The following is a 19590-nucleotide window of genomic DNA, read 5'->3' as shown; positions in this document are numbered from 1 at the left end:
GGTTTCTTGAGATGAAATCAATTCCTGTTTGAAGATGCTGTCAACATCACTGACATGACAACAAAGGATACAGAATATCACATGAACTTAGTTGATAAAGCAGCAGCCCACTTTCCAATTTTGAAAAATTTCTGCTGTGAGTAAAATGATATCAAACAGCATCACATACCCCAAAAAAATCCTTAATGAAAGGAAGAGTCAATGGATGCAGCAAACTTCACTGATGTCTTATTTTAAGAAACTGACACAGTCACCCCAACCTTCAGTAACCAGGACTCTGATCAGTCAGCAGCCACCAACAAGGAAGCAAGACACTCTACCAGCAAAAGGATTCCAATTCAAATGAAGGCTCATGTGAGTTTTAACAATTTTTAGCAATAAAGTATTTTAAATTAATTAAGGTATGTACATTTTCAGTATAGTGTAAACATAACTTCTATGTGCACAGGGAAAAGAAATCTGTGTGCTCACTTTATTGCAATACTCACTTGATTCAGATAGTCTGGCAACAAATCTCCAGTATCATGAAGATATGCCTGTACTTAATATGATGGGGATAGGCTGTTTTGCTCTAACTAAATAATTTGTTCCCAGTTTAAAATGAAACTAACTCTTACAGAACACTTTTTACATAATTTTAGCACACTTATTATTTTGACAACATAATTCTCCTATCATTTTTCTTTACTCCACTTTTTACAAAGCTTTTTAGTTCATACAATATAGCATATTTGTCCCTCACTCTTCACAGAAATATTAATACATTTTAGTTGTATGATTTTTACCTATATTATATAAGGAATACTACTTTTCCCCAACTTAAAGAAACTTTACAGATGTAATTAAGAATTTTGAGCTGGGTTATCATGGATTAACTGAATGGATTCTAAAAAGAAGTGTCCAAATAAGAGGTAGCTCTGACTACACAAAGGAGGCAATGTGACCCCTGATACTATACTGCTGGATCTGAAGACAGAGGCCATGGAAAGAAGCCAAGAAATGCAAAGAAGGTAGCTCCAGGAGCTGAAGAGTCAAAAAAACAGATTCTCTCCTTCACCCTCCAAAGGAAATGAGGCCCAGCTAAGAGCTGAATTTTTAGCGCAGTGAAACTAATTTAGACTTTTGACATCCAAAATAGCAAGAGTTTAATAAACGTGTACAGCTTTAAGACACCAAATTTGTGGTAATTTATTATAACATTTCTAGGAAACTAATATAATAATTTATTAATGTAATTAATTTAAACAAAATATTGTTAATATAGGAAATGGGATCCTAAAGATATTTTTTATTTTATTTTGTAATCTAAATATACCTAATTTTCTACACAGAATGAAACAACAATCAAAATTCTTGCTTTGTTATTAAATCATTTTACGTAGTTTCCAGCAACTACCACATTAGAAGGAATGGTTTTTAGGCAAACTCTGTAGATTACCTTTATTTTTACTCAAACTAATAAATTTATGAATTGAATAAGATTTATGAATATGATTTTTAAGTTTAAGGAAAATTAGTTTCTTAATTTGTTGCTTTCAGAATTCTGTCACCAAAATGATTAAAAATATAAATTAATAAACTGAATATTAATTATAAACACAAATAACCATAGAGAGCACTTCATACATATAAAGGCTTATCCATTGATTAAAAATTAAATATTGATATTTACATTTAAATGTAAATGTCTTTGCTGTGTTTAAATGTAGATATCACCATCTTTTTATAAAAACATATCCATGAAAAATTTTCTACCACTCCTACCTGAAATAACCTAACCAGACCATGCCAGCACACTGATCTGACTTGAAATCTCCAGAATGTAAGAAATAAATGTATGTTGTTTAAGTGACCCATTCTGTAGTACACTACAGCCTGAGCTAAGTCTCCATGCTTTGAAGGCAATCTGTAAACCATGGTTAAGGGTGCTAGAAGAGGTCTGAGGGTGTAGCTCAGTAGTAGAACACTTGCATAGCACATGTCAGGCCCTGGGTTTGATCCTCAGCGCCACATAAAAATAAATAAATAAAATAAAGGTACTGTGTCCATCTACAACTAAAAAAAAAAGTTTTTTAAAGAGTACTAAAGGGCAATATGTAAGCTACCTTGCAAATTTCTTCAAGGCAACTCATGATTACATGTGTACCCTAAAATAACTTATTATGCCCTAATATGTTATATGATTAATTTAGAAAAAATACTACAGGGTAAAATATGAATTTGGATTAAAAGATTTTGCATTTTCTAAATAAAACAAAATTATCAGATTTACTCAACTGCAAAACCATAGTTTAAGTGCTCTTTCTGGAAGTAAACACTGCCACCCAATGGCAAATGTTAAAATCTAAAACAAAAGAATGGGAACAAATATAAGACCAAGGACTCACTCAAGAACGGAAACTTTAATAAAATATTTAAATGCTCCAATTTAACTGTCTCTCTATATATAAAACATTTATATATTTAGAATTATGTTTTATATGGAAATAAATAACATAATTTATTGGAGTACTAGCCCTAAACACCTATAATTGAATATTCACACATTATTCTACTAGTAAATTAGCAGGTTTCTAATTCATTCATTTGATAATAAAAAGAAAAAAATGGAGTGCCTACTACATGTCACGGACTATATTAGATTCTGGGGATACAAAGATCATCAAAACAATATCATTTTAACCTCGTGGAGCTTATATCACAATGGAAAAGATGAAGAATCACACAAACACTATTATGAACTGTGATGAATGCTATGATTTTAAAAAGTAGGGTCTAAAAACCTCACAGAACAGGGGATCTGACCTGATCTTAGAATATTATTGGGATGGGGGTATTCTAGAAAGAAATTTAGAAATAAGACAGGTCTTGAGATAGAAAGGGACTAAGCACCTGAGAAACGGAAATAAGTCAAAGTATGACTTTACATCTGTAAAGTATGACTTTACAGATCAAGAAACGGAAATAAGTCAAAGTATGACTTTACATCTGTAAAGTATGACTTTACAGATCAAGAAACGGAAATAAGTCAAAGTATGACTTTACATCTGTAAAGTATGACTTTACAGATCAAGAAACGGAAATAAGTCAAAGTATGACTTTACATCTGTAAAGTATGACTTTACAGATCAGAAGCACAATGCAACGAAACTATTCCATTAAATGACTTACATATTCAGAGTCTGCCTTTTAATCAATAATTTAAGGGCTTAAAACAATCAACTTCAATCCTTACATGAAAACTGTGTCTGAATTCAAATTAGAAAAATATGGAAAACATAAAAATATTTAGAAGAATTAAAAACATGTAAAAGGATTAAACAACCTTGAACAGGATGGACACAGAGACAATGAGATACATACATAAAAGATGGCAACCTGTATTTCATCTCTCCGTAAAAATCACATGCTGAAGCCTGCTGAGTATCTCTTTCACGTGTCTACTCCTACCATCCAGTCCACACTGCAGTTTTTCTGAGTAGACAGGAGAGAACTACTTAGCCCATTTCTTGACAATTATGGCAACAATTTATACTTGAAATCTTTTATTTGGATTTTCCATTTATTTGAACTTCATATGTCTGGGGAAAACCATATTGTGTAAATTTTGTTCAGAAACAGGACCCATTCCCACCACACATCACAGGTTAAATTCTCTATATTTCCAAAACTACCTAAGGTATGGATAAGACCTATATTTACCCATCCAGATGTTTCTAAGCAAGACTTTCCATCTTCACAAGTGATACAAAGATGTGGACAATTTAAAGTTCTTTCCATCCATGCCTGCAGCTTGGAGAATCGATATAAGGATGCCAATGGTAGTATGCCAAGAAAGTCCAGTAGCAGTGATAGGAGTATTCTAATTTTCCTACTGCTTCATCTTTGCTATAGACCTATCCTTCCTTTGTAGCTTCCTTTTTTCAAAACTGCTGTTTCCAGCATTCCCATCTTGCTTGTGAGTTGTCCAGTATCCTTTTCTTTTTTTCTCCCCCGCAGCTATATCTCCAGCCCTTTTTCTAAATTTTATTTTGAGAAGGGTCTCACTAAACTGCCCAACCTGGCCTGGAAATCGTAATTCTTCTGTCTCAGACTCCCTATAACTCAAATGACAGGTGTGTGTCACTGTATCAGGCTTCAATATCCTTTTGTTAGGAAATAGGCTAAAAGAGCCAAAATAAATTGCTAAAATAAGTTAAAAATTCATGACCCTCTCTTGACACATTCTAGAGGTGAATGGGCTAGTGTCACTGGTTACTACAGTGGCTGCCATTTACCAGTCAAAAAAAAGAACTGGACAACCCAATAGTTGTATACAGCATTCCCACCCACAGCCTTGAAAACAAAGCCACACTAGCTGCAAGGTAGGATGAGAACTGTGTCATGAGGCCTTGAGGCCTAGGGATAAACTAAAAGTCAGTGGATCCTATTTCCAAAAGAAACAAAGGCCTTGTACAGTAGCACATGCCTGTAACCCCAACAGCCCAGGAGTCTGAGACAGGAGGATCACAAATTCAAAGCCAGCCTCATCAAATTAGTGAGGCCCTAAGCAACTCAGTGAGATTCCATTTCAAAATAAAATAAGAAGTGTTGGGCATGTGGCTCAGTGGTTAAGTGTGTGTGGCTTCCATTACCAGGCCAAAAAAAAAGGTGGGGGAGAGCAGGATGAATATTGGAAAATGGTATTCTCTCTCCAGTAGCTGACTTTTCTAATTCAATAAGCAAGAACTACTTCTGTTGTTTTCAACCAAAGACTCCCAGGGATTCAGAAACACACATGAGACAGAAACCTGAAGCCACCATGATTAAAGGAGTTGGTAGGGGAAACATCACATTTTGGAATCCACTTTGAAAATCACTGTACTATTATACTCTCTACATATGAACATAAATTCAATTTTTTGTATTTTTTATTTTGATATCTTTTTAAAAATTTCTCATCTTTTTCCATGTTTCAAAGTTATCTTAAGAGATCAATTTTTTTCAAAGTTGACTTTTTCCCTTATGTGACTTAACTAAGATTTAAATAAATTTTATTAAGTGAAAAATGTCAGAGAAACCACAATGTCCTTCATTCAGTAGGTGAATGGATAAACTGTGATATATCCATATAATGGGATATTATTCAGTGCTAAAAAGAAATTAGCTATTAAGCCATAAAAACACATTCTGGAAACTTAAATACATATTACTATGTGAAAGACATTAGACAGAAAAAGTTACATATTAAGTGATTCCAATTTAAGTCACATGCCCCATAGTAACCATGTTTCAGTCAACAACAAACGACATATACAAATATGTTTATATCACCTAGTGACACCATACAAGTACACTATTAGGATGTTCACTCAAAACTGCCTAACATACCTTTTCTCAGAATGCATTCCCATCATTACACAACACATCACTTTATATGACATCTAGGAAAGGGGAAACTATGGCGAGACAGGAAAAAAAGATCAGTGGTTGCCATGGACTGAGGAGGGAATGATGACAAAGCAAGCACAGGGGATTTAAAAATGGATTCATGTCACAATACACTTATCTAAACAGAGAATGTACAACACCAAGAATGAACCCTAATATAAACTAGGACTTTGGATGACAGTGATTTTTTTAGTGTATATTTATCAATTCTAACATCTGTACAGCTCTAGTAGGAGATATTGACAATGAGGAAGGCTCTGCATGTGTGGGACAGAGATTTCTGCACCTTCTGCTCAACTTTTCTATGAACCTAAAACTACTATCAAAAAAGTCTATTTAGGGCTGGGGCTGTAGCTCAGTGTCAGAGCACTTGCCTCCCTTTTATGAGGCACTGGGTTCAATCCTCAGCACCACATAAAAATAAACAAATATAATAATGGCATGCTGTCCATCTATAACTACAAAATTTTTTTTAAATAAAGTCTATTTAAAAAGCCATAGAAGTAGACAATGCCATACATGTGTCTCTTCTTTTATCAATATATTACACATGTAAATATCATTATCTTTGAGAAAAATAAATTATGACAAATTTAAACATTACACAATATAAACTGGTGTGCTTTTCAAAATGCTACACTTAGTATTTTTTACATTCTTTACAATTACAATATTTCTTGTCTGTTTGGGTTTGTTTTAAGTATTTTTATAGGAGAAGGGTGACACTTGGCTTTAATGTGTCACCTATCTTTAAACTCCTATGTAATTTGGTAAAATGCATCAAACAGTAAAAATATGAGAACAGATGATTAAGAAAGAATTCAATGAAAAAGTTAAGGGGGATAGAGTCATGGTTGAGCAGAAGTAGTAGAGATATTGTACAGAAAACAAGGAAACACAAAACCCAGGCAGGACAAACATGAGGCTTGTCCTCTGTGTTCTCTTACTAAGATCCCAGTTTCTGGGTGGTAACATACATTTTTAAAATGAACAGAGAGTCAAAGAGAGAGTTAAAAAGAGTAAATAAAGTCAAACAATATCAGAGGACAAAATACAATGGAGGCAACAAAAATCTGTTATTCTAACCCAGAGAATCTAGTTCCAAATAACACATTCTATAAAACTGCCAGTTTTTGAATCTCTTAAAGATTACCTATGCAGCCCTCACTTTAAAATGTCTAGTTCTTTGATTATTCCTTATTTGTCCTAGAAGCAAATATTTCTTTCCTTTTTACCTCACTGACTTCTCCTTAGTCTACTATCAGAAATAAAAACATCATTTTCCCTCTAATGATTTTGTTCATAATTACACCAACTTTTAATTCTACTTTTTAAAATGCAGAATCAAGACTGGGTTTGAGACTTTTTCAAAGAAAACTATCTGCACATTGTGTTAACAATAGCATTCCACCTGGCCCTCTACCCTCAAAATATTCACTTTCAAAGATCAAATCCTTAATTAATAAATAAGAATATAAATAAGAACAATATAAAATTTGTGTGACTTCTACATAATACTTTATAATTTATAAATTACTGTCATGTTATTCTTATTTCAAATGTGTATACACAAACACACATACATATACATTTCTTAGGCTGTTCATATTATAACTTTTCTTTAAAGTAAACATGGCAGTATTATGAGTATTTGCTTCCCCATTTCTATTTGCTTATAGACATATCAGATTCAGGAAATTATATGATTTAGGGCATTTATACTGGTGAGAATAATAGAATGAGAAAAAGCCAATAAACAAAAACTGGGAAAATTAAAGGTAATATTTTGAACGAGGTACTATTACAAAACCCTCAGAAAATAAAGCATTTCAAAGATGGCCTAATAGAAGAACAGAAAATGGATAGAGATGTTCATAAAGAATTTCATACAACATATTATTCTTTTGCTTTCAAGACTAGCAATTGAAGACCAGTTTGCAAACATTATGTGTATGAGTTATTCTTCTATTTATTTCTCAGGCTTTAATTTAAATTGATCTCAATGTACTATTGCATATAGAAAAAGAAGTAATCTGGGTTTCAGATTGAAGTTTTTAAAGAAATAATATCTCCAGGCACTAGAAAAAGGAAGGAGAAAAGTCAAAAATGATTAAAATAGCTAGTAAAATATATAACCCTTTAATCAAAGAACTCTTATAAATTTGTAACAATCTATCATAATCACACTATATATTCAAATTCAATTTAATAAGAAATCACTTAATCTTTTGTAGTTGTCATATCTAATATTCTAAAATGTGATAACATGGGTTTAAGATAAGAATAACTTATACAAAGCCTAAATAACTTACAAAACCTAAATAATTCCACTAAGAAAATACTCAGCATACTCAGTAACACTTTTTATAAAATGTCATCTCAAGAATGTTGAATACAACTACGTGAGCAGAACCTTCTCTTTGGTTTTTACTTAGAAATGTCTAACAGAAACTAAAGCTACTATTGCTGCATGGTGTTATAACAACACACCATCATACTTTTGTAATCAGTGAGTTATGCAATTAGTGAGTCAAACTCTATTGACGAAATTAATACATTGACACGGGGAAGCCTTTCAATATGTGAACAAAAATATAATTAGCAAAAGGTAGGCTCTGGGTGGGCAAGTGCATAGATGACTAAACCTATTCCTTAGTTTAACTCCCCAATGAAAAAAAATTATGACTTTATACCCAGATGCTGAAGTAAATAAAAACTCCCCAGCATAGTCTAAAATTAATCTTAATGATATATATTTATAAAAATTGTTAAGTATTATTTCCCAGGAATCTTTCTTTCATAATAGGCAGCCAAATACTTAAATCTTTTAAATACCTTTTGAAATATTCTCATGCTCTTTTTAAAATAGCCACAAGAGGTCAGTCTTCCCTAAGAAATGAGTAATATAATGCAGTACCTTGTGAGATAACCATTTATTTTTGCAACACAATACTTAAGTTACCCATTATAAAGTAAATTTGAATGTACCCTATGTTGAATATAGTGAAGTCTTCAACTCTTTGGCGATTCAATAAAAATTACATTAAATCATGATGATCACACACCTACAACTTAAAAGTTTCATATATAACTTCATTTAATCCTCAAAATAGCAAGTAGACAAAATCTTTACCATTTCTATTTGTGAGGATGCAAATTATTAAGAAGTTAATTGTCAACCTGAACATTCTAAAAATAAAAACAAATACATGTGATTTGGGTATGCAAACTTCAATAAAATGAAAATAGAATTTGTATAACTAAATACATGTTTCAGAAGCTATTACACCACACAGGCTTACCTTGCCAACTATCATTACAGACACACAGTTTTTCTCCTGTCAAGTCACAGTATCCATGATCTGGACTGCCGCAGTTGGCTTTACAGTAAGGAATGTCACAAGCTTCACCCTTCCAGTACTTATCACATTCACAATACACTTGACTGGGAACGGAAACACTGGTTGTACACTTTCCGTGGCCAGAGCAATTGTTAGGACAAGAATTGATTCTGTAAAATATAATTCATATATACTTAAATTCAAGATAATTAAAAAAGAATTTTGGTTGATATTTTATAAACTTTCTAGTTTTTATATTAAGTCTTATTTGCTTATTAATTTAATACAGTTTAACAATGTAGCTTCAGCCCGTTTTACAATGTAGCTTCATCCCGTTACTCTGTAAGCTTTAACTCTCATGCATTTATTTGCAATTAGTCTTAGTTTGTTTAGTAAGTTTACTTTGCTACCAAGACTCCAAACATCTAAGGACTACACACTCAACATCTACAGAATTTATAGATTTTTTGAAAATACTTAAGTATTTTTAATAAATATTTTACAGAAAAAAATTAAATTCCATGAATACCTGAAAGTCTATAAGAAGCCAAGACATAACTTGGTTATATAACAGTTAAAGCACATGCTACTATGCATACACGCTTAAGAAAAAAAGGGTGTTTACCAAATTTCATTTTAAAGTTTTTAAACTAATTATATTCTATTATTTATTTTATAATATATGTTATATAATAATATATATTATACTATAAACTAATTATATTCTATTATTTATTCTCCATTGCATACATTTTTGTATATATTACATAATAAAGAAATCCTTTAATAAATAGATGGTTCAGGGATATTTTGACTATTTTATTCCTGGCTTAATAAAAAAACCCTAGTTATCAATTTCTACCTTTATGAAGAAAAGAAGAAAATTAAGGTGTAGAATTTCTCTGTGGCCATTCCTATGAAAGCACTGCTGGCTACTTTACTTCACCTTGGAATTTCTAGATGTAAGTGCCAGACACATAATAAATTCTCATAAGTATTGTTTTTCGGATTTTTAGAGGGAGACAGTAGTATAGCCACATACTTTTATCTCCTAAGCTGATTCAGTGTTCTCACGTGTATCATAGGAAAAAATACCAATTTGAAAGAACTGATTAAAAAGAAATTAAATGACATAATGTATTATGTCATTTAGGACAGTCTCTGGTCTAGAGAAGGACTACCAAAACTTAGCTTCACACCCCTCTTCAAACTACAAATAAAATACACTAGAAATACAGAAAGGCAGTTCTGCACTCCCTGCATGCTCATGTATCTGTTGCTACCAATAAAGCTACACTGGATTTTAGGCATCTGCCAACAATTTTAAATTTTGTAATTAATATTCAACCAAACTTAACTTGCCACCATAACATCCTCAGACTTATTATCCCAACATGAGCTTAGATAGCATTTGGTGGTACATTGTTACGATTTCATCACTTAAGAAAGGATCCTACATATAATTTGAATAACACACTAACCTGCTCCTGACACATAACACATATTACAAAGATAAGTTTTGTAAAAAAAAACTTACGAATAAAAAATGTTGAAACCAGTTAGGTTATATGCAGCATCACTAAAGAAGTGTAACAGTGCATAACCAGATGTTGTAACAACTTCAGGCACAGTTTCATTTCCCCTTACTTCAGGAACTATCAAACCACTAAAAAAAGAACAAAATTAAATATTTTATCTATACATTACATATAGATGACTATTAAATTAAGTAAAAATTAACTCAAAAACACTCTTATTACAATCATTAAGCAGCTATATTAGAAAGAATAATTCTAAAGTAAATAAATCAAAAATGAGTCCTATCCATTTCTACCCAGTTAGCTCTACTCCTGCTGCAATACACAATTACTCTCATACCACCTCACTCTTTTTTCTCATCACCATAGGACTGCATGTTCCATTTCTCCCTTGATTGTGCTACCCATCCTGCCACACCAGTGTGGTCTTCTACTTAAATCATATATATTTTCATTCAGAGCTATCTTGCTACTCTACCAAGTGATCCCATTGGTTGCAAAGTCCAGTAAAGCTAGAAGAAATGCTCTACATTAACTAATTACAATAAAATTTTATTTCACACTGGATGCAAAGACACATGCCTGCCATCCCAGAAGGAGGATGGCAAGTTCAAAGCCAGCCTCAGAAACTTCACAAGGCACTGTCTCAAAATTTAAAAAAGAAAAAAAATTAAAAAGGGCTAAGGACGAAGTTCATTGGTAAAGCACCCCTAGGTTCAATCCCCAGGACCAAAAAATAAAATAAAATTCTAGTTCTCTAGTATACTTCCAATACTCTCATCTAGGCATTTCAGGTAATTTTAAAATATATGCTTTCTATGCTCTTTAAAATTCTGTATATTTATGCAAACTGTATTATTAATATATAACTATTTCAAAACAAAATATTGTTCTTTGAGGCCTATATGCACACAGAAGAAAACTAATCTGGGGGATAGAGGAATAGAAATGTATAAGAAGTAGCATTTCAAGTAACTGGCACTTATCTTTAACCTATTTATTCTTGGGGAAAAATTATATATCTTCACTTTCTTATACCATACTACCCTCTTTAATTTGTAAAAATAGGCAATGAGGAAGAGAATAAGCTGCTAAAAAACTACATAAATCAAAATAGCAAATTCCTTTAAACCAAATTAAATTTGTTTAGGCCATTACAAACTAAATTCCCTTGAATCATATTTTACACATATTAAATATTAGTCAAATAATTTATTTTTCAAACACAAACTAAAAAGTAATCAACTCTTGATTTAATGCTTTAGTAATTATTATTACAAATACTAGGTCATAATTATATTACATCTACTATAATTATTGTATATATGATTAAGTCATATAAAAACCTTCACTTGGCTCTACCTTGCTACTCCAACAAGTAATTGTATAGCTTTACCTTTTCCCACTGGTTGCAAATTTTAGTAAAGCTAGCAGGAATGCTCCACACCTACAAGGAAACTAAGATTTTTTAAAAGAGACTGTCGACAGAATTCAAATTCTGTAATATCAATCTTAGCTACACATATAGTGATTAAAGAACTAAAGCCTAAAATCACATAACATGGACTCATATTCTGACTCTATATCACTTATCAGATAGGCAACTTGGTCACTTACAGAACCTTTCTGTGATTCAATTCTCCATTTGTAAAATGGCAGTGATAATACCTAAAGGATAATAACTTGTACATAGTGATCCTTTAGGTATTATGTTTGTTATAAATAATTTGTACATTGCCTGGCACTAAATGAATACTAACTAGATGGCCAACTGGTATTTACTGGTTTATGTGGGTCCTTGCGTATCCCTTCATATGTTTTATGATCAAGTTTTCAAAACTACTTACTATTGTTCTAAAATATAAAGTCTTTAATGTGTCTACATCTTTATACGTGTTTTTCTCTACCTAGAATATCCTATCTGGCCCCATACTTTGTCTACCACGTTTCTACTCATAAAATTCACCATGAAGGACTGGTTACTTTTTCTGAAATTATATAGCCCTCTTTTATAACCTGATTAAAATACACTTTTTCACACACTATTATGTGTGAAAAATCTGGTTTCATGCCCCACCCGCCCTTGTGCATGACTAGTGCATACTAAGGAATTTGGCTGGTTTTTGTTCTCAGTTCTTGGAATGCAGCCTTTAAGTCCTTGGAATTTGTTACTCATGGTAGGCCCTGAAAGTTTTTGCAAGTGAGGTGACTTATGATGGGCCTCTAGAGTTTAGAGACAATTTAGGATGGGGGATAGAGGCACCAACAAGATAAGCCACTGAGTAAAGGGTTGGGCCATATATGGCATCAACCTAACTTTTAAAGAGAAAAGGGAGGCTAAAGCCGTTGAGTTCAACCTCACAGCCAAAGATTCAATCAATCATGCCTACATAATGAAACCCCAATAAAAACTCTGAACAACTAAAACTCAGGTGAACTTCCTTATTGGTAATACACATTGACTAGTTGGATGGGTGACATATCCCAAGAACACAAAGCTTTGTATCTATAATCGTTCCCAACCTCATTTTCTTCAAATGCCTCTCTTTATTTGGCTGGCTCTGATTTCTATCCTTACAATAAATCTATAGTCAGAAGTTTGGCACTTTCCTGAATTCTAAGAGTCATTATAGTCATTATCATCCCCAAACATGGTTATAAGTGAGGGTGGGGACCTCCAAGCTTACAACTATTGTCGAAAGTGAAAATAGTCTTGTAGAGGTGAGTGGCCTTAGGTGGCTGGTTTTTAAACTCACTGCAATGACCTGGACCTTACTCCTTACTATACTATACCCACCACCCCCACCCAGGCTTAAGAAAGTCTCTGGAACTGAGCAGGTTAGTAAATGTGTATTGAGTAATAGTACCTACACAACAATCTAATTCCAATTAGATTCTGATTCTTAGCAAAATGAAGTACAAACAGTAAAAATCCTAACTGGCTCTATTACCTATTAGAAGTAAATAATTTCTGATTCCTAATTCTTCAATTATGAAATGGGGATACTTTGTGAGAATGGGAGATCTTTGTGAGAATTCAATGGCATTTAAACTATTCAGAACAGTGCTCAGCATCAAATGGATATTTAATAAACACAAGTTCCCACCTCCCTCAAGACAGTTCCATGTTCACAGCCATATACTAATCCCATCATGCTAATTAAGTTTGGAACCATTCTTTTACTAACAGGAAAAGGTTGGTAAGAACGTTAATGAATCAGTGTTAATTAATGCAAAGTCATTAGAACTACTAGAAAAATAAATGAAAATACACACAAATGATGGTCAATTGTGTCACAAAAAGAAAGCAATAATAGCAAAGTGATGTTTAAATTGCTAAAAATAAAAGTGTGAACCCAGGATCTTATCTAATTGCATGAATTGTCTTACAACATAATTATTCAAGGATCTACTCCATTTTCTGTTGTCTTCAGATACAAGACTACTTGTAACCAAGTAGTTTATAATACCCAAACAACTCAAAACAAGAGTTTTTAAGAATATTTTCTGCAATACCAATATCACAGAGTAAGTATCTAAGCACCTACGGGCTCACTCTGAAATAGTCATTTGGAAATGTAAACCCTCATAGGTCCAAAAAATATTTTACATTCTTGATGAACAGGAATACAAACAGCAAAATAACATTAAAACAAGCCTGTATTTATACTTAAATGTTCAACAATGCTAGAATACAAGAAAGAGAATGTGCAAGTAACAAAATTAAAAAACACACTGAGTACTTAGTCAACAATCATGTTACTTATGATGTCTCTAAAATCTACAAGTTTATAAATTTTTCTATACCTAATATATTTTTCTTCTACTCATAAAACTTTATAACATCTATAGACATACATAGAAAATGTTTTTAAACGGAGACTTAAAATGCCATAATAAGTTAAGTCTATGTGACTACTAAGAATGAAAGTTTGAAGCAACCAAGATCCCTACATTGTGACAATTGATAGAAATACCTCCTTTACTAAGCCATCACACAATGCATACCTTAACCTTTTCCCTCAGAATTTAAAATTTCAGCATTTCACTAAATAAATAGACAACTATAAAAAAAATCTATTTCTCAAGCTCGAACTCACCCTGATGTACCCAAATATATAGTTCAAAAAACATATTCAAACCATTTTAAAAGAATAAACTAAACAGAAAAAAATAATATTTATAAAGAAATCTACAGACCAATATAGTACTTATTTATCCAGGCTATATTAACATTTTATACACACACACACACACACACACACACACACACACACATATACACACACACATACACACACACTTAAGCTGACAGAGTACACAAAATAGTATTATAATCATCTTTGAAATTTAGCCATCAATATGTGCATTAAATTTATTTTTGAGTATAGGTCAATATACTTTTAATTAACAAATTATAATACTCACTTCCCTAAAACAGACTATAAATTCATCAATTAAATTTACACAATTACTCACCTAAGAACAGCTATTAAAGGTGCATATATTGAATCTCCATCATACACATACATATGATCCCAGCTACATTCTGTGGCAAAATGATTGAATCTTAATCTTAACACTGCATTTGGACTGAAAAATATTAAAATATTTTTAAATTAACAAATAATACCCAAAACACAGTCAAGAAATTTTAGATAGAATATTTTATTAAAAACCTATTTACAGATCATTTTTCTATATCCTCAAATCACTAAAGTAAAAGATTAATGAACTGTCATATCTAATTTGTAAAAATGAGACTTAACTTTCAAAATCTGTTAATAGGCCATATGCAAGAATCACCATTTTCTAAAAATTTAGTCAACAGATTCTGTCTGGATTAAGGTAGAGATTACATAGCTTATACACATTACTGAAACCTTATTGAACTGCCTACTAAAGTGGGTGCATTTCATCATAGCCAACTGTATTTCTATAAAATTGATTTTAAAAATTCAATGTTCATAATGAATCGGACATAACTTTCCTAAGTTCATATATGAACACACCACAGTACTACTCCATATCATATACAACCACAAAAATGGGAAGTTATACTCCATCTATGTCAAAATACATTCTGCTTTATGTATAACTAAAAAGAACAAATGTTAAAAGTTTAAAAGACACACATTAAAAAAATTTCAACACTCAAGAAGCAACTATTCTTGGGCTGGGGTTATGGCTCAGTGGTACAGAGTTTGCCTAGCAAGTGAGGAGCCCCTCGGTTCGATCCTCAGCACCACATAAAAAACAAATAAATAAATAAAGGTATTGTGTCCAACTACAACTAAAAAGCAAATATTAAAAAAAAAAAAAAGAAGTAACTATTCTCATTTCTATAGAACCCTTAGGTGGAGACACTAAGTTCTCCAAATCATAATTGAAAGGTCTCAATGCAATGCTATTTTTTAATGATTACTCAGTATTTTATTGAAATAAGCATACTGTAACTGATCCAATCCAGTAAGTTCTGATGGAACTAATTTATACCTCCTATAGTGATTCCACCAGCTATTCAGAACATTTTGGGAGGGATCTCTTTCAAAACTACCTTTAGAAGTTTTTGTCTGCTACATGCAATATACTATTAACAAACAGAAACTAGAGATACACAGGAAAAATTAAAAACCCTAAATTACATAAAAAATCTTTTTTAAAAACATGCTTTTCCAAATACCATACTTTTAAAAATCACAAATCCATATCAATTTACTTGTGATGTATTCACAGTGCTTACATAAATTCAATTTCAAGTCCTAATTAGGATATTAATTCTTTCTTCTATAAAATGTTCTTTTTTAAATACCATTAAAAATAAAATGTCGAATAATATAAACCAATGGCATAAGTCACCACGGAATATTTCTAGACTTTCTATGGAGTTTTTAATTCCATAACAAGATGCTTTAAAAGCACCAAAAATGCCTATTTAATGCCATAGTAACTCAAAAATTATTTATACACACACACATATATCTATTCTTTATATATATATATATATATATATATATATTATTTATTTATTTATTTATTTATTTTTCAGTTTTCAGTGAACACAACATCTTTATTTTTTATTTTTATGTGGTGCTGAGTATCAAACCCAGTGACCTGCGCATGCCAGGCGAGCCCGTTACTGCTTGAGCCATATCCCCAGCCCCACACATATATCTATTCTAATATCACAAGTGAAGGGGTACTGTAATTTATAAAATATGATTTCTAAAACTTGTAAATCCCATCAAAAACATTATGAAAATAATGCATAATGAAAATAATGTTAATAAGCAATTAAACTATAAAATATAAAATTATACTTTTTAATAAAAATACTTTTTATACTATTTAATGGCATTAAATAATCACTTTTATCTTTTAGAATAAAATTAATTCAACTCAAATTGTATACTTACTAGCCTTCAATTAGCCATGTACATTTAGTTTTATACTTATAGTTAATTGGACCATCAGTTAAATATCCAGAAGGTTCTGTTAACCTAGAAAGGAAAAATTATGAAAATAATTACCTTAAAGTAACTTTAAGACATAATAAAGTAGCATGAGAAAGTTCAAAATATCATTAAGCCAAAGAAATAGGACAGCTGTTTTCAAAATAGAAGATATATTTACAACCTAAGAAAACTTTCAAATTGCCATATTTCTGAGAGAATGTGAGAATTTACTTTAATTACTTAAATTAGGCATAAGAAAAATACAAGACAACAAAATAAGAAGCAATAAACAATAGGAACAAACTCACAAGATATTCTAATTATTGATATTATGAAATGCATGCATTAAAACAGATATACTTAGGGCAAGATCAGGTCATTCCACAGGGTAAAATTCCAATGGAACAGATGATAGAAGAACAAAACTGCAGACATATATAAATCATGGCATTGTAACCAGTTATAGAAACAAGGCCCATAATAGAATTGCATGGTTTCAATTTGCTTGTTATATTATATATTTTTTTCTCTCTCTCTCTCCTTGACTATTTTATTTTATATACAAGTTACTGGAAGTTAACTTTATAATTTAATCTTTGGATAGAATAGTCAGTGTGACTATGACTGAAAATGAAAAAAAAAATTTATATAACCAATGATCAATACAATGACTTGGAGACTATGGCTCCTCATTTTCTGGAAAAGGTAAGAACTTTTTTCACTTGTAAGAAATGTGAGTTCTTAAGTAGAAATAGTGTTGTTAGTTGTGGTTGGGGAATTTAAATATGTTCAGAAAGTTGCTTATGGAAGCTGAATCATCAAAGTGTGCACTGTGCCAGTTATCCATCTGTTGCCTCTCACCTCCAAATTCATCCTATTTGCCTACTCTGCGAAAATAGATCTGGGCCCTTTAAATATCTTTTTCTTTGCCAGATGGCAAGAATTTAAGCTGGCATGCTTTGTCAGTAGAGTGCCCAGGAGAGACTGCAGGAGGAAAGGGTCTTTCTTACTGGTTCCAGTGTGCTCAAGCAGCTCCTATGGTTTCTCCAGCACCAGACTCCTATAGTACACATTGGTCAACAACACCCAGCTAACAACAGTCTCCCAGGGCATTTCCTCTAAGGCAATTTTGTAGCAAAATGCCCACAGTGAGACACCTCCCCATGAACAGTTTTCCCCAACATTCTAAATAATGCCTTTATAGCAAGTTCTACAGGGAAAATGATAAGCAAGTCTCACCAGTGCAGCCCTGAACTGACTTTTCTCCCATTCATTAAATCACAGCCATGCCTTCCCAGCAAGAGTGGGTCTCAGGCTGAGAAGAGGAGGGGTTCTTGGGTTTTCTATCTGGGCCATTAAAGCAGCAGTGGCTGTTCCTTGTATCTATTATTTCCGCCTTCTTCAGAGTTCTCCATTTCTTACAAGCCATTTTCTCCTATCTCCATTCATTCTGTTAATTCTCATTTACATTAAACTTTTCCTGTTAAAATTATGATTATTTCCTAAATGAATCCAAACCAGTACCCTAATAATCAAAGATATGCAAAATAAAATCATAGTAACATAATACTTTGCACACAACAGAATGGCTAGAAATGAAAATAATGAAGATACCAAATACTGGCAAGGAGGTGGTGAAAAAAAAACTCTAATAAGAATAAATCTGTACAACTACTTTAGAACATAATTTGATATTATCTCACATAGTTCAAAATGGACACAACTCAGTGCAGTAACTGATGTTGTTTGTGCTACACTCACTATATTCATATCCTCTAAGACCACCTTACCATTCCTATACACTTCAGACTTACTTCTTAAATCCAGTACCTCCATCTTTGTTGAAGGGCTCTGAAGGCAGGGTTGTAAGTAACCTAGCTACACACTCAAGAGTATACCACAACACAGAGCTGATCTGCAAAGACGCAGGAGGTTTTCATTATTTCTTGGCTCTAGACAATCAAAGAAATCTGTCAAAATACTAGCAAACCACTAGCTAAATGAGTGGAGACTTCAAAAAACCACACTCAATAAAGAATACAGTCATTATGGAATATTTTAGAAAATTAACAACAAAAACAAACCCTGGGGATGGGGAAGAACTGTGATTTCTAGCTATCATATTATAAAGATTAAATGTCCCATTTCTGGCAAAAAAAAAAAAAAAAAAAAGATAGACAGACAGACACACAACATGCAAAGAAATAATAAAGAATGGCTTGGTCAAAGGATAAATTAATAAACTCTCCCTGAGGAAACATAGACATGGGTAGGCAAATACTGTAAATCAACTGCCTTAAAGAACTATCAGAAATACAAGACAAAAAAAAAAATAAAGGAGGGGCTGGGGATGTGGCTCAAGTGGTAGCGCGCTCGCCTGGCATGAGTGCGGCCGGGGTTCGATCCTCAGCACCACATACAGAGATGTTGTGTCCGCGGAGAACTAAAGAATAAATACTAAAAAAAAAAAAAAAAAAACAAACAAAAAAAAAAAACAAAAACTCTCTCTCTTAAAAAAAATAAATAAATAAATAAAGGAAACAAGGAAGATAATGTCTTAACAAATAGAGAACATTAAGAAAAATTTAGAAATTTCCTTATTACAATCTCAAAGTCATATATTACTTCCATACTAATAGAAAAGCAAGATAACAAAAGGGCAAATCCTGTTAAAAAAAAAAATGTGCTCTTTATGGTTCATCAACAAATCCTTGTCAGTTTCTAACTTAAGAGTTGTAACAAATTACCTTTAAAATCAAAACACTATTGTAATTTAAATTGTGAAACCTTCCAAAATCAAGAGCTGAATCTAATGATACAAATTAT

General features: G+C 32.1%; 1 protein-coding gene across 1 annotated transcript in view; it reads right to left on the bottom strand.

Moving 5' to 3' along the window:
• The window catches only part of Atrnl1 (attractin like 1), a 746572-nt gene that overhangs the window by 715479 nt on the left and 11503 nt on the right, over window positions 1-19590 (bottom strand). Inside the window, exons 2-5 of the mRNA XM_076834523.1 lie at window positions 16726-16809; window positions 14789-14902; window positions 10309-10437; window positions 8733-8941 (exon numbers count right to left, since the gene is read on the bottom strand). Coding sequence (XP_076690638.1) covers window positions 8733-8941; window positions 10309-10437; window positions 14789-14902; window positions 16726-16809 — 536 coding nt within the window. The remainder of the gene's footprint in view (window positions 1-8732; window positions 8942-10308; window positions 10438-14788; window positions 14903-16725; window positions 16810-19590) is intronic.

This window comes from Callospermophilus lateralis, chromosome 15, assembly GCF_048772815.1.
Source record: "Callospermophilus lateralis isolate mCalLat2 chromosome 15, mCalLat2.hap1, whole genome shotgun sequence".
Lineage (NCBI taxonomy): Eukaryota > Metazoa > Chordata > Mammalia > Rodentia > Sciuridae > Callospermophilus > Callospermophilus lateralis.
Note: the sequence above shows the minus strand (reverse complement) of the source record. Positions and strands in the feature narration are given on the sequence as shown.